Source organism: Microcaecilia unicolor, chromosome 8, assembly GCF_901765095.1.
Source record: "Microcaecilia unicolor chromosome 8, aMicUni1.1, whole genome shotgun sequence".
Classification (NCBI taxonomy): domain Eukaryota; kingdom Metazoa; phylum Chordata; class Amphibia; order Gymnophiona; family Siphonopidae; genus Microcaecilia; species Microcaecilia unicolor.
In genome coordinates, this window is record NC_044038.1 from 153,336,069 (window position 1) to 153,356,348 (window position 20,280).

The 20,280-nt window shown below is 45.6% G+C and overlaps 1 protein-coding gene across 1 annotated transcript in view; it reads right to left on the reverse strand.

Moving 5' to 3' along the window:
* The window catches only part of CSF1R (colony stimulating factor 1 receptor), a 120,364-nt gene that overhangs the window by 89,925 nt on the left and 10,159 nt on the right, over positions 1-20,280 (reverse strand). Inside the window, exons 2-3 of the mRNA XM_030213013.1 lie at positions 5,626-5,883; positions 28-306 (exon numbers count right to left, since the gene is read on the reverse strand). Coding sequence (XP_030068873.1) covers positions 28-306; positions 5,626-5,883 — 537 coding nt within the window. The remainder of the gene's footprint in view (positions 1-27; positions 307-5,625; positions 5,884-20,280) is intronic.

Sequence of the window (20,280 nt, forward strand, 5' to 3'; positions counted from 1 at the left end):
TTGATCAAGGTAAGCTAAAACACCTACCTTTTTCAACCTTCAGATTGACTTCCTCTGATAATTTCTGGAGGCCGTTTACCAAAGCTTGACAACTGTAAGATCCTGTATGAAACATCTGCACATTCCGGATAGTGATTCCAATCTGAGCACTGTAGGATATGTTTTCTGATGGGACTAGCAAGCCTGATTTGCTTTTGAGAGAAACTTGAGAAATTGATGGGTCAGTTATAAGACATGGGATGACAGCATCCGTGCCTTCAATAGTATTCACTCTCCAGACAGGCATATACCATATATGCTCCGGATCTATCAAAAAAAAAAAAAAAAAAAGAATGTGAAATTAGAGTGAATGAAATGCAGACTGATTATTTTTAAACCTAGTATGAATAAATATATCTAAAGACCAACAACTGCACAGAAGAGTTTAGCCAGCTCTGTGGTCTGGCATGTTTGTACTTACAGAATACCTCTAGCTCCTTTGTTTGGATTTCATAAGAACATAAGAATAGCTATACCGGCCATTTTGTCAAGAGGCGCAACTGAAAATCTTTACTTGGAAGTTGCAGAAAGTTATTTTGTTATCTTGAATGGTGTGCAGCATAATATATTAATGTTTTCCCCTGAAGCAGCTGAAAGAGGTGAAACAGGGAACCCGTCGGGATTTGGAAATTAAGAAATGAAACTGGATGGTAATATGTCAAGATGAAAAAGATACTGGGAAATTCAAGATAAGTACTGTGTATATAATCGTGGCAACATTTTTCATATGCTTTTTTCAGCTTTTTCTGTATCTGTTGAAGGTGTTTTGTCATTTTGATAACATGCAAATAAGAAAATAAGTGGAATTTTTTTATGACATGATTAAAAAGAGCCTCCCACATTTATGAAGGTCTGTCCTTACAAGTAGGTGTGACTCTGGTTTGGACTGAAGTCTTTTTTCTTCACTTTATATTTATAGGATATAAATATGTGACAGTCCTCGAGATACAGAAATTATTTATATAGAAATTTGATTTGAATTGATGGTAATTGAAATCACCCATTATTATACTGTTGCCCAATTTGCCAGATTTCTTCATCTGTCTGTTCCCTTCATACATGGAATTACTATCCATAATGATTCCACACTGCTATCTGTTTCATGTATAATGTTTAATCTGTTTGACTCAATTCCCTCTCTGACATATAGTGCAATCCCCCCCCCCCCCTCCAAGTTGATTCTATCATTGTCATATAATTTGTACCCTGTTAACACAGTCGGGGGCATTTTCGAAAGAAAAGGACGCCCATCTTCCGACACAAATCGGGAGATGGGCGTCCTTCTCTCAGGGTCGCCCAAATCGGCATAATTGAAAGCCAATTTTGGGCAACCTCAACTGATTTCCATCACGGGGACGACCAAAGTTCATGGGGGCGTGTCGGCACCGTACCAAAGGCGGGACCTGGGCGTGATTAAGATATGGGCGTCCTCGGCCGATAATGGAAAAAAGAAGGGCGTCCCTGACGAGCATTCAAAATTGTTAAATCGCGGGAGGATTGTGAAAAATTACAAGAGGACCTTATGAGACTGGGAGACTGGGCGTCTAAATGGCAGATGATGTTTAATGTGAGCAAGTGCAAAGTGATGCATGTGGGAAAGAGGAACCCGAATTATAGCTACGTCAAGCAAGGTTCCACGTTAGGAGTCACGGACCAAGAAAGGGATCTAGGTGTCGTTGTTGATGATACGTTGAAACCTTCTGCTCAGTGTGCTGCTGCGACTAAGAAAGCAAATAGAATGTTACGTATTATTAGGAAAGGAATGGAAAAGATGTTATAGTGCCTTTGTATCGCTCCATGGTGCAACCGCACCTCGAATATTGTGTTCAGTTCTGGTTGCCGCATCTCAAAAAAGATATAGTGGAATTAGAAAAGGTGCAGAGAAGGGCGACGAAAATGATAAAGGGGATGGGACAACTTCCCTATGAGGAAAGGCTAAAGTGGCTAGGGCTCTTCAGCTTGGAGAAAAGGCGGCTGAGGGGAGATATGATAGAGGTCTATAAAATAATGAGTGGAGTTGAACGGGTAGATGTGAAGCATCTGTTTATGCTTTCCAAAAATAATAGGACTAGGGGGCATGCGATGAAGCTACAATGTAATAAATTTAAAACAAATCGGAGAAAATGTTTCTTCACTCAACGTGCAATTAAACTCTGGAATTCTCTCCTCACATGCTATTCTTGACCCACTACAATCTGGTTTTCGCCCTCTCCACTCAACCGAAACTGCGCTTACTAAAGTCTCCAATGACCTATTACTGGCTAAATCCAGAGGTCAATATTCCATCCTCATTCTTCTTGATCTTTCCGCTACTTTTGACACTGTCGATCACAGCATACTTCTCGATACCCTGTCCTCACTTGGATTCCAGGGCTCTGTCCTTTCCTGGTTCTCTTCCTACCTCTCCCTCCGCACCTTTTGTGTTCTCTCTGGTGGATCCTCTTCTACTTCTATCCCTCTGCCTGTCGGCGTACCTCAGGGTTCTGTTCTTGGTCCCCTCCTCTTTTCTATCTACACTTCTTCCCTTGGTTCATTAATCTCATCCCATGGCTTTTCCTACCATCTCTATGCTGATGACTCCCAAATCTACCTTTCTACCCCTGATATCTCACCTTGCATCCAAACCAAAGTTTCAGCGTGCTTGTCTGACATTGCTGTCTGGATGTCTCAACGCCACCTGAAATTAAATATGACCAAAACCGAGCTTCTCATTTTCCCCCCCCAAACCCACCTCCCCGCTCCCCCCGTTTTCTATTTCTGTTGATGGCTCTCTCATTCTCCCTGTCTCCTCAGCTCGAAACCTTGGGGTCATCTTTGACTCTTCTCTCTCCTTCTCTGCTCATATCCAGCAGATTGCCAAGACCTGTCGTTTCTTTCTTTACAACATCCGTAAAATCCGCCCCTTTCTTTCCGAGCACTCTACCAAAACCCTCATCCACACCCTTGTCACCTCTCGTTTAGGCTACTGCAATCTGCTTTTTGCTGGCCTCCCACTTAGTCACTTCTCCCCTCTCCAGTCGGTTCAAAACTCTGCTGCCCGTCTCATCTTCCGCCAGGGTCGCTTTACTCATACTACCCCTCTCCTCAAGACCCTTCACTGGCTCCCTATCCGTTTTCGCATCCTGTTCAAACTTCTTCTACTAACCTATATATGTACTCACTCTGCTGCTCCCCAGTATCTCTCCACACTCGTCCTTCCCTACACCCCTTCTCGTGCACTCCGCTCCATGGATAAATCCTTCTTATCTGTTCCCTTCTCCACTACTGCCAACTCCAGACTTCGCGCCTTCTGTCTCGCTGCACCCTACGCCTGGAATAAACTTCCTGAGCCCCTACGTCTTGCCCCATCCTTGGCCACCTTTAAATCTAGACTGAAAGCCCACCTCTTTAACATTGCTTTTGACTCGTAACCACTTGTAACCACTCGCCTCCACCTACCCTCCTCTCTTCCTTCCCGTTCACATTAATTGATTTGATTACTTTATTTATTTTTTGTCTATTAGATTGTAAGCTCTTTGAGCAAGGACTGTCTTTCTTCTATGTTTGTGCAGCATTGCGTATGCCTTGTAGCGCTATAGAAATGCTAAATAGTAGTAGTAGTAGGAATTTGTTGCCAGAGAATGTGGTAAAGGTGGTTAGCTTAGCGGAGTTTAGAAAAGGTTTGGACGGCTTCCTAAAGGAAAAGTCCATACATCTTATTAAATGGACTTGGGGAAAATCCACTATTTCTGGGATAAGCAGTATAAAATGTTTTGTACATTTTTGGGACCTTGCCAGGTATTTGTGACCTGGATTGGCCACTGTTGGAAACAGGATGCTGGGCTCGATGGACCTTTGGTCTTTCCCAGTATGGCAATACTTGTGTACTTATGTACTTACTTGGTCCCTTCTTTTTCACGAACAAGTCCCCAAAAAGTGCCCCAACTGCCCAGATGACCACCGGAGGGAATCGGGGATGACCTCCCCTGACTCCCCCAGTGGTCACTAACCCCCTCCCACCAAAAAAAAGAACTTTAAAAACATTTTTTGCCAGCCTCTATGCCAGCCTCAAATGTCATACCCAGCTCCATCTCAGCAGTCTGTAGGTCCTTGGAGCAGTTTTTAGTGGGTGCAGTGCACTTCATACAGGCGGACTCAGGCCCCCCCCCCCCTACCTGTTACGCTTGTGCTGGTAAATGGGAGCCCTTCAAAACCCACCAGAAACCCACTGTACCCACATGTAGGTGCCCCCCCTTCACCCCTTAGGGCTATGGTAGTGGTGTACAGTTGTGGGGAGTGGGGTTTGGGGGGGGGTTGGGGGGCTCAGCACACAAGGTAAGGGAGCTATGTATCTGGGAGCAATTTGTGAAGTTCACTGCAGTGCCCCCTAGGGTGTCCTGGTATGTCAGAGGGACCAGTGTACTATGAATGCTGGCTCCTCCCATGACCAAAGGGCTTGGATTTGGTCGTTTTTCAGATGGGCGTCCTCGGTTTCCATTATGGCCGAAAACCGGGGACGACCATCTCTAAGGTCGACCTAAATGTTGAGATTTGTGCGTCCCCGAGCTGTATTATTGAAATGATAGATGGACACCCATCTTGTTTCGATAATACGAGTTTCCCCACCCCTTCGCCTGGACATCCTTATAGATGGGCGCCCTTAGAGATGTGCGTCCCCGTTCGAAAATGCCCCTCCACGTCTCATTGATTGCCCTCCTTCCACCTTTGGTCTACCCTTGCTTTGTTGCTTGTTGTCTGATTTTTGGTGTAGGGTGTTTGTCTCCTATTTGCATTTTTTGTGTTAAGAGTGGAGGAGTGGCCTAGTGGCTAGAGCACCACGCTTGCAATCCAGAGGTGGCTGGTTCAAATCCCACAGCTACTCCTTGTGATCTTGGGCAAGTCACTTAACCCTCCATTGCCTCAGGTACAAAATTAGATTATGAACCCAACAGGGAAGTACCTGAATATAATTCACCTTGCACTACTAGTGAAAAAGGTATGAGCAAAATCCAAAATAAATAAATATGATCTATTACATCATACCATATGTAATGATTTTATCTTGTTGAGCAGACTGGATGGACTATATAGGTCTTTATTCGCCATCATCTACTATATTACTATTTAGGTGAGAGCATTTACACCTGCTCTATGTTTTTGCCTAAATTATAGGTGAATATTTCACCTGTTAAAGGAAAGTACCACATAGGCACCCTCTAGATACGTAAATATAGATGCACTGGTATAAAATTCCTCTCTGTGAGGTCTATTTTCAAACTCCCTCTGATATTTAAGTACCTGTGGAACTGCAAGTAAATTTTGAAAGGGAAACTCCATATGGAGACTCCTTTGAAAATCTATGATCCAATGGGCATGAGGAGTCCAAAGGTTCATGTAAACATGGGGAATTAAAAATAAACTTCCTGTATGTATTTTGCTAGGGTGGCCTTGGCTGTGGGGCCCCACCACCACCCTTTCTCCCGCATTGGGGGAGGAGCAATTTTCCAACGGTTGATCTTAAAAATTGCAGCCTACAAATCTGGCATATTGAAATGTTGCTCTGACTGGTTGAATATCATATTGCACGATAAGTAATGTCTCCTTTACCTTTTACATAGACGTGTATCTTTGCTTGTCCCGGATTGCTTCTATTGGTGTATACACATCTGTAAGTTCCTGTTTTAGAGTAAGGGACTTGCTTAATAATTAGACTGCTGTTACCACCCACAGTGATCACATTGTTCTGCATGAATTTTGATACAAGCCATGTTACATTAGAATTCCCCCAGCAGTGTAAATGTAGCAGCTGTCCTTTGTTCAGGATAAGCTCCTCCACAGCAGGCTCAATGGTTGGAGATCCTGTCCCTAGAAACAAGAAAGAAAGGGCAGGTTGGTCAATTATCCAAAATGTACCACCTCTTGTCTTGCTTTAAAAGATTTATCAGGTGCTATTGTACATCATTAGTGGGAAAATGTTGTCTCATGGGGAAGTGGTATTGTCTGTAGTTAATATGGAAAATCTTTGTGATATTCGGTTGACTTCCCATCACCACATTTTGTGGCAATGTGACAAAAGAAACAATGAGGATAATATTCAGTCTGTGGCAGTCAACATTTTTTTAAAATACTGGCTGCTGTGAGGTTTTTATACCTGGATATTCACCACCGATAACTGAATACTGGCCAGCACTGAATATCCAGGTATAGACTGGCTATTGCAGCTTATCTGGGTACTGGTGATATTTAGACTGGTACCTAACCAGGTAAAGTTAGGACAGCCTTTTCTCTGTCTTAACTTTATCTGGATAGTTTCCTGGTTAGCAGACTGAACATTGCCACTAACCAGGGAACTCTGGGCTCCACCCTAACTCTGTCCCAGACTGCCCTGGCACTGTCTGGAAAATGCTGAAGCAGTCTGACCAGATTTTCAGCGGCATTATCCAGATAATGCTGCTGAAAATCTAGGGTTTGGACCTGATGAGCAAGACTTATCTAGATAAGAGCCACTCCTAGCTGGATAAACCTTACTGAATATGAATTGTGACTTATCTTAGGAAACCTAAGGACACAATTCACAGAAACCTGAGACATTTAACTGCACTTTCTGTGTTTTATGAGCTGCCTGGAAAACAGGATACTGGTCTAGATGGACCATTGGCCTGACCCAGTATGATTACTCTTATGTTCTATGTCTGATGCCAGGCAGCACAAAACAATGCCAATTCCTGGTGTTAGAGGCAGGGGCTTAGCTACGGGGGCCACGGGGGCCTGGGCCCCCGCAAATTATGTCTGGGCCCCTGGTTTGGCTGGCGGGGTCCCCAACCCCAGGCAGCCGAAGCCTTCTTCAGTGACACCTGTCTCCGGCGCAGCCGTGTTCCTGCCCTGCTCTTCTTGCTTTACGTGAAACTGAGAAGGAGCATCAGTGTGCACAGGACAGGAGGAGCAAGAAGAGCAGGGCAGGAACGCAGCTGCGCCGGAGACGGGTGTCGCTGAAGAAGGCTTCGGCTGACGGGGGTTGGGGACCCCCACCAGCAAAGGTATTTGCGAGGCGAGGGGGGGTGCGAGGCGGTGGCGGGGGGGGGGAGGTGAGGCGAGGCATGGCGAGGCGTGGCAGTGGGGGGGGACGGCGGGGACGGCACTCAAAATGTGCCCCCAACCTCGGGCTCTGGCCCCCTCCCACTGTAAGGTCTGGCTACGCCCCTAGTTAGAGGTATGCTGCATCAAGATTATGCAGTCACACTAACTTCTAGGTTGGGAAAGTTGCTTTATATCGTGCTGTGTAAACAAGAGATATTCAACCCTTAAACCACAGGGACAGAAATTTTTGCATCGTCAGCAGATAGAGGAGGAACTGAGAACCAAATGAAATGTAAAAGCCCTTGAATAGAAGTTGCAAAAAAAAAAAAAAATCTATGTGGTAAGCTTTCTAAGTGGCAGGAAACACATTGTGTGGGCTATATCAATGTCCAGAAAGGCTCCTCTCCTCTCCCATGGTTCCACTTTCTTCCACTTCCTCTTGTCACCCCTGAGAGTTTCTTTTCCACAATCAAGAAACCAAAGATTATGGTTCATTTTCAAAGACCATGACCTACGTACCAAGCTACAATAACATATTATGGGGTCCTTTTACTGAGCTGCGATAAGCGATAATGTGTGCTTACTGCAGCTTAAAAGGGCTTAGATCAGGGCACACTTTGGCATCCTGCAGTAAATTTTGAATATGCATGTGCTACTTTGTGCACTATGGAGTCCTTTCACAAAGGTGTACTAGCATTTAGTGTGCACTAAATGATAGAGATACCCATATATTCCTATGGGCGTCTCTAGTGTTTAGCGCACTAAAAACGCTAGCGCCTTTGTAAAAGAAGGACCCCTAAAATTATTTCTTTTTTTTGTTGTTGAGGGGGCATGTCTGGGGGCAGAGAGAGGGCATGCCTGTGCTACTCAGCATATCTTCATTACCTGTGCTAACTGAATAGCAGGTGATCCCTTACAACCTATAAAATGGGTGGCGGTAAATGCTCACGTGGTAATTGTTTTTAATGGCTGTGCGCTGAGGAGGATTCCTTGGTGCGCTGACTTGTCCAGATGCTGAATCATATTTGAAGTTTTCCCTGGGAGAAGATTTTGTGACGTTACAGAGCAAAGCCCAGTCGGCAGATAAGTTCCTGGACTTTTATACTGTGCACCATCCATTGTTGTTTTGTTGAGCTCACTTTTTCTATATAAAATATCAAGGGCCCCTTTTACCAAGCTGCGGCAGAAGGGGGCCAGTGCCGGCTTCGGTGCGTGTTTTTCACATGCGCTGAGGCCCCCTTTTACCGCAGCTGGTAAAAGGGAAGTCTTGCTTTCCTACAGGAAATGGCCATGTGGCAAGTAAAGCACTTGCCACATAGCAATTTCCAGGGGGAGCCCTTACCGCCACTTATTTAGGAGGCAGCAAGAGCTCCCGCACTAACCCGGCAGCGCTAAAAAATATATATCCATCGTGCCGGAAATGGCAAGTGGTAGTGCCAAAATGACCTACAGGTACCTCCGTTTTGTAAAGGGGCCCTTAAGAAATACCTAGTTTTAGATGCCAAGAAAGCACTTATTTGAAGTTTGCTCTACAAAGGAAAATAGAGTGGAAAGGGTAAACGTGAATCAATTGTTTACTCTTTCAAAAAGTACAAACACTAAGAGACACTCCATTTAAAATAAATAGGAGAAAATATTTTTCCACTCCCTGCGTAGTTAAGCTCTGGAACTTGTTGTCGAAGCATAGCTAGGCTTAAAAAGATAAAGCCTGGGCATGAACTTTGTATTGTGATTCTTTGTGAATGTTTTATCAGTTTTGAGTCATAAAGTTATTTGGTTTTGAAACTAAACAGCTGATAGATTTTATTTCTGCAAAACAGTAATTCAGAGCAACTATATGCTTTTGCTGTGTAAGTCAGCTTGAGGATTTGAGGTAGATTTTGTGATTTTTCATTGTTTGGTTTAAATTATTTCTTCTTAATAACTATTATTTCCCCTTTCTTGGTTCTATTATTTTCCTTTTTCTTGCAGATGAGATTTAAGATAATTTATCTTATTAGTACTATTTCCTGATAATTTTTGTTTTCAAATTATGGTTGTCACAATGTTTCTGCTTGTGATTGATTTGTAAAAGTTCAATAAATAAAAAATTAAAATAAAAAAGATAAAGGGGTTGATATTCAGACCGCAGGAGTTAGCAGAACTGATACCAATGGTCGATGCTGAGCCTAGATATTCCAGTGACCGACATTGAATATCTGGTTATTTTTGGCCAGTTTCAACTTAATAGGCCAAGTCAATATTCCACGCTGGCTGGTTAAGTTGAAACTAGCCAAAGATAGGCCTGCTATTTAAGCAGCCTAATTTGGCACCAAACTTAGGGCCCTGCTTACTAAGCCAAGCTGTAGGCGCGCTAGTGGTTTTAGCACATGCTAAATATTAGCATGCTCTAATGCTAGAGATACCCATATATTCCTATGGGTGTCTCTAGCGTTAGTGAGTGCTAATTTTTAGCACACGCTAAAAACGCTGCGCATTTTAGTAAACAGGGCCCTTAAGCCAGTAATGCGCTGAATATTAGCAGATAGTTGGTTATATCACACAGTATAGCCAGTTATCTGCTAAGAGCTGGCCGTGACTATTCAGTGGGAAATAACTGACTGTCTCCAGCTGAATATACATGGAACTGTCTTCCTGTGCACCTTCGGCCGGAACCTTCCTATGTTACTCACTGATTTTTTTTTCTATACTTCTTCTGAGCACCTAATTTTTTATGTTCTATGTAAACCACGACGAAGTCAACTCTGGCCCATATAGTAGTATATCAAGCATGTGTAAATAAGATAAATAAATAAATAAATAAAATATGTCAGGACAGTTTGCACTCCTGAGTGCTCCAGCTCTGGCCAACTTGAAAACTATGCTACAAGCTCACCTTTTTGACGCTGCTTTTAACTACTAACTCTTATTCACATGTTCAGTACCCATGTCTGTTTTAATCATTCCCACCATATTAATTCCCTAATCCCTTATTTGTCTAGTTTGTCTTGATTAGGTTGTAAGCTCTGTTGAACAGGGACTGTCTCTTCATGTTCAAGTGTACAATGCTGCATACGTCTAGTAACATTATAAAAATGATAAAGTAGTAGTAGTAGTAGACTTTGGGATTCCGGAATCTTGCTAAAATGCTACTCTTTGGAATTGTGCACAGAATCTTGCTACTCTTTGGGATTCCGGAATCTTGCAACTCTTTTGGATTCTGCACAGAATCTTGCTACTCTTTGGGATTCCAGAATCTTGCTACTCTTTGTCCTTATCCCTTAACTGTTCTCTTTGTCTTGATTAGATTGTAAGCTCTGTTGAGCAGGGACTGTCTCTTACATGTTCAGTGTACAACACTGCATACGTCTAGTAGCCTATAGAAATGATAAGTAGTAGTAGTATTAGTAGTAGAGTGGAAGGGTTAACCAACTAATATGCAGATATAGACCTTAAGCTACAAACAGGGGTGTCAAGAAAAATTAATTTCTCGTTACTTCCTCTAAATCAAATGTTGAGTATCAGTGAAAACCCAAACCCAAAAACTTAATGCACCTTCCGATACTAAATTAAATCCACCAACCAACCAAGGATCCATAAAATTTCTAACCTTGTTCAATACAAAATGCTATGAATTTACTACAACCTCTCACTGTTTATCATAAATTGTAACCTTCTCCGATACATTCTGTAACCAATTTACCAATGAATCATGTAAGCCACATTAAAATCACCAATAGGTGGGAAAATGTGGGATACAAATGCAATAATAAATAAATAAAAAGTTCATTTTACCAACTTCCTCAGTGATGTTGGCAAACTGCTGGTCAGTAAGTTGGAAGCGAGGGTGGGGGGGGGGGGGGGGCATTTTCAGTCCCTGAAAGCTTGCAAGCCAATTTTCAGAGGGGGCATTCTCAGTCCCTAAAAGCTTGCAAGCCAATTGTCAAAGGGAAATTTTAAGCATAAATTCCAGTCGCCGGTCAGAGCTACAGAGATTGTCTATCCCATGCTTTTTTCAGATACAAATTCACACATATCCTTGAAGGTGGTCTGTCCTTGCCCTGTTCTGGTACCACCCCCTTTTCCCTACACCAAAAAATACCTATGCTGTGAATGGAGCAGGTACTTTCTCCTGCATTTGGCGGAGCAGGGGTAAGTTTCAGTGATTTAACTGTGAAAAACCTTCTGAAAATCAATAATTTCTTTTCAAAACTGCAGTTGTGCAGCACTGTTACCATGATTAGTGTTTGATGTCTTTCCTTTCCTATGTAGTACTAAGCTGCTTTTGAAAAGCCAGATTACTCAGGACATACAATTCAAACAAGAGCAGATTCCGGTCCCCAAGGATCCAGCATGTTAGGGACAGCAGTTGGTCACCTTCCTCAGAGGAAATAGTGAGAGCCAAAGACTACAATTCCCAGCAGCCCCTGAGGGAGACACAGAGTAGACCAGGGACTACCATTCCCAGCAGCCTCTAAGGGAGACACCAAGTAGAGCCAGGGACTACAATTCCCAGCAACCCCTGAGGGAGACACAGAGTAGAACAAGTAAGAATTATTCACATTACCAGTCCCAGAGGGCTAAGGGGAAGGAGGAGACTCTGAGTAAGTTCAATCAGGGGAATGAAGAGCAGCTGGGAGGGGGCAGGGTAGAAGAACCCATGGATTGGCAAGCAGGGGACGGTGGTGAGAAAGCGAGAGAGAGGAGAACCTGGAAGAGGAACCCATGAGTATCTCAGCTCTTGCCAAAGCTAAAGGTAGAGAGTTAAGAGGGCAGATGGCAGCCTGGTTCTCTGGCTTGATGCAGGGAGGCAAAAGGTGGCTGCATCAGAGGTGGGTTTAAGGAACGAATGTTTCAACTTGGGTCAAGTGGGAGGTAGTCAGGAGTTGGTGCTGACAGTGAAAGGGTGGGACCCGTAAATTCTCCTGGCCTGGTAATAGGTGGACAGGGGGGAAAAAGGTTGAAGCGGAAAAGTGAACTGTTTAAATTGGGGTTTGTGCTGTGATAAAAGGGAACTGTTTAAATTGGGGTTTGGGCTGCAACACTGACTCTCTCCCTAATCAGGAAAGCTGAAGGAACCTGAGAGAAAAGGGGGGGGGGGCGGGGAGAAGGGAGCGCACAGAGACTCTCCTTCCCTTCCATATGAAAGGGGACGGGAGGGATTGCTTCAGAGGGAGTTTGGAGCTGAGTGGGGGATGTGGTGGTGGAATCCTGGATGCACTGAGGGGCCACACCCACCTATACATTTCTTGATTAGCTTTCAAAGGTTACCCTTCTTCGTCAGATCAGAAATAAGCAAATGTTGGTAGAAATGTATTAAGTTATGTCCAAAAGGTATCATCTTATTTTCTTTTCCATGTTTTTTTTTTTTTTTTTTCTATTGATTACCTTTAAAAGTGGACTAACACGGCTGCCACACCTCTTTACTGCAACTACATTCAAAGCAGTTTATGTAGTATATACAGGTACTTATTTGTGGAGGGTTAAGTGACTTGCCCAGAGTCACAAGGAGCTGCAGTGGGAATTGAAACCAGTTCTCCAGGATCAAAGTCCACTGCGTTAACCACTAGGCTACTCCTCCACTAGGAGCATTCCACTTAGAATCTCAAACAGGGAAAGGGAAATGAGATGATATACTGCCTTTCTGTGTTTTTTGCAACTACATTCAAAGCACTTTACATAATATATGCAGGTACTAATTTGTACCTGGGGTAATGGAGGGTTAAATGACTTGCCCAGAGTCACAAGGAGCTGCAGTGGGAACTGAACCCAGTTCCCCAGGATTGAAGTCTGCTGCACTAACCACTAAGCTGCATCTCCACACCTTCCAGAAACAAAAGTATGCTTAATGTCTTGGTCACATCCATCCTTCTGTTTGTCTGTCCCATCCTGTGTGTGACCTCCTTGCCATGAGAAAACACCCTGACAAGTGATTTGAATACCAGTTGCTAATTTATTGTGGGATTCTACTGGTAGCATCCTGCTATGGGTGTTCGGCACTGGCGTGAAGAGAATGCTACCACTGCAAGATCCCTGTGAATATATACCAGCATAGAACCATATACATACCACACGATACACATACATACATACATACATCACATATACCACCACCTATCATGCACACACACACACACGCACACACAACCCATCCATAACCATAGGCGCTGACTCCGTGGGTGCTGTGGTTGCTCGAGCACCCCCAATATTTTCACCTGCCGGAAATCGGAAGTTCCCTTCCCAGCCAGCCCGACCTGCCCGGTGCCCGCCCTCTTCTCCCCCTTGCGGAAACAGGAAATGAGGGCGGGATCAGAGCTGGAAGGGAAGGCTGAAGCACTGAGCCTGCTCGCCTTTCACTGCTGCTGCCGGGACCCCGAGGTAAGATGACTTTTAAATTCTGGGAGGTACGCAGGAAGGCGAGGGTGGAGGACTGTTGGGGGAGAAGAGGTCAGACTGGTACTCGGAGGCCGTGGAGGTAGTGTCGGGCTACTACTTTCACCCTCTTGTAGATTTCAACCTCTTCTTCCACCTCAGTCTCACTGTTTTTCTTCCTTCGAAGTCCACTCCATCCGTCTATTCACTCCTCTGCCTCTCCGAGTAGCAGTCATTTATCAACTCCCTGATAAGGCCCTTTCTCGCTGACTTTGATGCCTGGCTTTCCTTCTTTCTTGAACCTTCATCTCCTTCCCTCATCCTTGGAGATTTTAACATTCATGCTAATGATCCCTCTGACTCTTTTTCTTCTCAGTTTCTTGCTTTAACATCCTCTTTCAATCTTCAACTGTGCTCCACTGCCCCCACTCGCCAGAATGGCCACTGTCTTGAGCTTATCCTCTTCTCAAACTGCTCACTCTCCAGTTTCTGTGCCTCAACTCTTCTCCTCTCTGACCATCATCTGATAACTTTCACACGTAAACACTCTCCTCCCCAGTCCCTGTCCAATCTCAACCAATACATTTAGGAATCTTCAGGCTATTGACCCTTCTACTCTGTCCTCCAGTGTTTCAAATCTCTTCTTTACCACTATGTTATCCAAGTCTGTCAATGAGGCTGTCTCTTCCTATAATACTATTCTCTGCTCTGGATACTCTCGCTCCTCCCATTCCCCGTTCTGTAAAACGTACCAAATACCAGCCTTGGCTGACCTCTAGAATCCGATACCTACATTCCTGGGCCCGCTCTGCCAAATGCCTTTGGCTGAAATCCCATGCCCATGCTGACTTCATACATTTCAGATTCTTGCTGACCTCCTTCCAGTCTGCTGTTTTACTTGCCAAACAGGACTATTACATCCAGTTGACAAATTCTCTTGGCTCAAACCCTCAACGTCTCTTTGCCACACTGAAATCTCTCCTCAAAGTGCCTTCACCACCAACTCCCCCCCCCCCCCCCCCCCCGAGACTCTGGCTGAGTACTTTCATGATAAGGTTCACAAGATTAAACTTGAATTCTCAACCAGGTCACCTCCACCTCTCCTTCCCTTAGTCCATTCTCTCAACCCTGCCTCCTTTTTTTCCTTTTCTGAAATCACTGAAGAGGAAACTACACATCTTATTTCCTCCTTGAAACTAACTACCTGTTCCTCTGATCCTATTCCCACCCATCTACTTAACACTATCTCCTCCTGTTATCCCTTTTATCTGTCATATCCTCAATCTTTCACTTTCCACTGTGACTGTTCCTGATGCCTTCAAACATGCCGTAGTCACACCACTCCTTAAAAAAAAAACCTTTGTTGAACCCTACCTACCCTTCCAACTATCTCCCCATCTCCCTCCTCCCTTTCCTATCCAAGATACTTGAATGTGCTGTTCACCGCCGTTGCCTTGACTTTCTTTCATCTCAAGCTATTCCTGATCCACTTCAATCTGGCTTTCGCCCCCTTCATTCAACTGAAACAGCGCTTGCTAAAGTCTCCAAAGATCTGTTCCTGGCCAGATACAAAGGTCTCTATTCTATCCTCAACCTTCTCAATCTATCTGCTGCTTTTGATGCTGCTGATCCCAGTCTACTCCTTGATACGCTGTCCTCATTTGGATTTCAGGGTTCTGTTCTTTCCTGGTTTTTTTCTTATCTCTCCCAGCATACCTTTAGTGTATACTCTAGTGGATCCTCCCAGTGATGTAGCCAGAAGGCAATTTTTGGGTGGGCCAACAGGTTGGATGGGTGGGCCTAGAGAAACACCTGCCACCTGATACACCCGTGCCATGCCCATGCCCCTACTCCTACTGTACACCTACCCCACTCCCAATAACTTCAATGGGAGTAGCAGTGCTGGTCTCAGTGGCTGCAGGTCACATTGAGAGCCAGGGGAAATATAAGAGGGTGCACTCTTCATCCTCCACTGAGCCACGGTCCTCCAAACACACACGTTTCCCCCAAATATGCCCTAAATATTACAGTGGGGTCCTAAAATATCAATACATCTATCAAGAAAACTGAACAAGCCAAAGTACTATAAAATACTACATAGAAAATTGATGCTAACAGAATACTTTGGACACACACACACAGAACACAAATGCCAACTACAGAATAAATGACCACAAAACATAAACAAATTAGGAATGGTAATCCGGGGGGGGGGGGGGGGGAGATTCTGGACGGGTGAGGGAAGGAAGGGGAGGTTTGGGGGGACGGGGGAAGTGGAGGGGGTAGGAAGGGGAGGGGGGAATTGGGGGGGGGGGAGTATAAAAATGGATGATGATGCAGATAGAGTTGAAATATGTTAGCAAGTTCAAATGTTAAAGTTAACCGTTGATACTATGAATATGTGATGTGGCATTTAATCCTCAATAAAAAATTATTAAACTTAAATCAAAGTCCCATGAGGCTAGACCTTGCATTTAGCACAGCACAGAGAAATACAAAGAGATTCATTTTATCTTTGCAAAATGTGATAGTACATGCAAGAGACAAGTGTTAGGGAGAGGTACAACTAGGGCAACTGCATTTGGCTCCCTAGCCAGAGAGAACCCCAGTCCAGCTGGAAGCTGAAGAAAGTGCAGCCTGTTAGTAAGCTTTTGTGTCCCCTCCCAAATTTCTGCCTTGGGCCCCGGCTATATCTAGCAGGATGTACATTTCAAATCTGACATATTCTAGTCACAAAATAGAAAAATAAAATTCTTTTTTTCTACCTTTTGTTGTCTGCTCATTTTATTTTTCAAGTCATGTTGGTCCCAGGCTCTGGTTTCTATATCCTTCTGTCTTCTCTTAACTCACTCACCAAGGTCTCATGTCCATTTGATATTTCTACTCTCTCTCCATGTCCACTATCCATCTTCTTCCATCTCTGTACCTCTATCTTCCTCAATGTTTAGTATCTCCCTTTCTCTGTGTCCCTGTATTTCTCTGTCCAGCTTCTCCCCTTTCCAGCATCTGGTTTGGTTGCTTGAGTCCATGCCTGCCCACCCACCCTGACCTCCCTCCCTCACGCTGTAGGTTTAGTATTTGTTCCCTTTTCCTTCATCTCCTTGGTCTGGTATCTCTGTTTCCCTTCCCTCTCTCCTTGTGCTGTACCAGCAGTTCTCTCCCTTCCCTCCATTTCTCCTCCCCCTCCTCCTCCCTTCCATCCAGCAGCTCTCTCCCTTCCATCCAGGTCCCCTCCTCCTCTTCCTCCCATGTCCAGCAGCTCTCTCCCTTCCATCCAGATCCCCTCCTCCTTTTCCTCCCACCTCCAGCAAATATCTTCCTTCCATTCAGATCCCCTCCTCCTCTTCCTCCCACATCCAGCAGCTCTCTCTCTTCTCCCCCGTAAGTCCAGCACTTATTTCTGCCTTCCTGATCTTGCCCCAACCCAACATCCCTCGCTGTCGCTGCCTTTTCTCCCACGGCTCCAGGTACGGCCGTCCGGGAGAGTTCAGCGTTGCCTGTGTGCCTGAAATTCTTCTCCTCCGCCGCCGCTGTTTCCATCCAGTGTCTCCCCTTTCCCCTTCCATCCAGCATCTCACCCCTCTCCCCGTTTGCAGCATCTCTCATCTCCCTCATTCATCCCCATCCATCCAGCATCTTCCCCTTCTATTGTGTTCCCTTTTCCTTCCAGTGTCTCCCCTCCCCCTTCCATCCAGCATCTTGTCCTCTCTCCCTCTTTACGACATCTCCCATCACTCTTGTTCATCCAATGTCTCCCCTTTCCTCCAGCATCTTCCCCTCTACTTCCCTGACATTGCCTCCCTTCTCTTTATCTTCTTCCATTTAATGTCTCTCCTTTCCACATTCCCTCCAGTCTCTCTCCCTTCCATCTAGAATCTCTCTCACTCCCCCTTCCTTGCTACAGCCATCCAATATTTCTTGTCCCCCGCCTCGCCTCTCGCTCTCTCCCTCCAACCCATTCTTCGCCTCTTACTCACTCTCTCCACCCCCCCCCTCACAGGCAGGGGCAAGGACATTGATGCCCAGCCACTAGCTTCTCCTCCTGGCCACTGCTGTGGCGGCCTTGATGAATTGCGAGCTTCCATGCTCTGCTGTGCCCTGCCTTTCCCTGCCTTTCTCTCCACCACCCCTGCGTCCCACCGCAGCTGAAAAAAAAAATGTGCGCGAGGCTGTAACCCTGCATGCTACCCTTGGTCCCTGCAGCATTCTTTTCTTCACCTGTTGCAGGCAGCGCCACAATTCATTCATACAGGCAGCTCGGCTCCCCTTTGCCGCATCTATCCATCCCTCTCTGATGCACTTCCTGTTTACGTAGGGCCCAGGGGCGTAGCCACGGGTGGGCCTGGACGGGCCCAGGCCCAGCCAGTTTCCCTCCAGGCCCGCCCAGCCCCGGGTGTCAGCAGGTGGGGAGGGGGTGCTATGCTGGCGCTGCAGTCCCCACCTGCCTACCAGCTCCACGATCGACGAGCAGACAACCCTCGTCTTCCATCCGGCATCGAGTCTTAAAAAAAAAAAAAAAAAAAAGCCCGGAGAAACGCCTCGCGTCTGCTGTGCACTGCTGTAAAGCAAGCAGCAAATCGTCTCGTCGGTCCTTCCTTCACTGTGCCCGCCCTTGCGGAAATAGGAAGTTACATCAGAGGGCGGAACACAGTGAAGGAAGGACCGACGAGACGATTTGCTGCTTGCTTTACAGCAGTGCACAGCAGACGCGAGGCGTTTCTCCGGGCTTTTTTTTTTTTTTTAAGACTCGATGCCGGATGGAAGACGAGGGTCATCTGCTCATCGATCGTGGAGCTGGTAGGCAGGTGGGGACTGGGTCGTGCAGGGGGGCTCAGATGGGATGTCGGGATGGGGTGGGGAGGGGTTCAAATTTATAGTATTTAACTTTTAAAGTTCATGGGGGGGGGGGGGGTAGAGAAGGGAAGAAGAAATGCATGCCCACCCAACCTACCCACTGGCCCACCCAAAAATTACATTCTGGCTACGCCACTGGTAGGGCCAGATGGACACTGCAGAAGGTAGTGAAACTGCCTGTGTGAATGGCAGCGCTGCCGGTGACGGGTGAAGAAAAGAATGATGCAGGGACCGAGGCAGCGCCGGCGGGGAGGACAAGAATTTCAGGGCAGGCAAAAGGCAGTGACATGCGAGGGGATGTTGGGTGGGTGGGCCTGGAGAGAAAGTGGCTGGGCCTGGGCCCGGGCCCGGGCCCACGCCCCTGGATTCTCCTCTACTTCTATCTCAATGTTAGTTGGTGTACCTCAGGGATCTGTCCTGGGACCTTTTCTTTTCTCCATCTATACTTCTTCCCTTGCTACTCTGATCTCATCCCATGGTTTTCAGTATCATCTTTATGCTGATAACTCTCAGATCTACCTCTCCACACCAGAAATCTCAGCCGAAATCCAGGCCAAAGTATCAGCCTGCCTGTCTGACACTGCTGCCTGGATGTCTCAGCGCCATCTGAAACTAAACATGACCAAGACTGAGCTTCTTATCTTCTCCTAAACCAGCCTCTTCTCCTCCCCACTTCTCTAGTTCTGTGGATAACACTCTCAACCTTCTTGTCTCATCAGTTCGTAACCTTGGGGTCATCTTCGACTCCTCCCTCCTTCTCTGCACATATTCAACAGACTGCTAAAACCTGTCGTTTTTTCTCTATAAGATCACCAAAGTTCACCCTTTCCTTTCTGAGCACACTACCAGAACCCTCATCCACACTCATCACCTCTCGTTTAGACTATTGCACTTTGCTTCTCACAGGTCTCCCGCTAAGCCATCTCTCTCTCCCCTTCAACCCATTCAAAATTCTGCTGCATGACACATTCCATCAGTATCACTACGCTCATATTGTCCCTCTCCTTAAGTCTCTTCATTGGCTCCCTGTTCATTTCCACATACAGTTCAAACTCCTCTTATTGACCTTTAAGTGCATTCACTCTGCAGCTCCTCAGTACCTCTCCACTCTCATCTCTCCCTACATTCCTCCCCGGGAACTCCGTTCACTGGGTAAATCTCTCTTATCGGCACCCTTCTTCTCCACCGCTAACTCCAGACTCCGTTCCTTTTATCTTGCTGCACTATATGCCTGGAATAGACTTCCTGAGCCGGTACGTCAAGCTCCATCTCTGGCCGTCTTCAAATCTAAGCTAAAAGTCTACCTTTTTGATGCTGCTTTTAACTCCTAACCCTTATTCACTTGTTCAGAACCCTTATTTTATCATCCTCACTTTAATATTCCCTTATCTCTTGTTTGTCCTAATTACATTGTAAGCTCTGTCGAGCAGGGACTGTGTCTTCATGTTCAGGTATACAACACTGTGTACGTCTAGTAGTAGTAGTAGGGGGGCCTGGAACTCAGGGGGGGGGGGGGAGGGGGAATGCACCACCTGTTTAAAAAAAAAAAAATTTCAGCACCTCCAATCATTTTGAAAAGTTGGCTCCTATGTATATACCCATGTATCCCTACTCTACCCCCCCCCCCCCCCCCCCACAAACACACATCAAAACATATTTCACCATGCCTGTCCCCACAAGTGCCACACTCAGCCATGTCTCTGTCTGTCAACAGAGGAAGGGGAAATGTACTATTGTGTCAAACTGTAAGAGTACACTTTTCACCTTGTTTCCTCTCATTTTCTTCTGAATTTCTGTAACATTTGTCTTTCTTCCTGTTATTTTCTGCTATGCTCCACACTTACTGTGCCTTCATCTACTTTCCTTTGTATCTCTTTTACAAGTACATAAGAGTCACATTTCATAGCTTTTCATGTCTAGGCCACCTGTTAAAACCCCAGCCAACCTCAACAGGCCTAAAGGCTCACAGAAGAAGCGTGA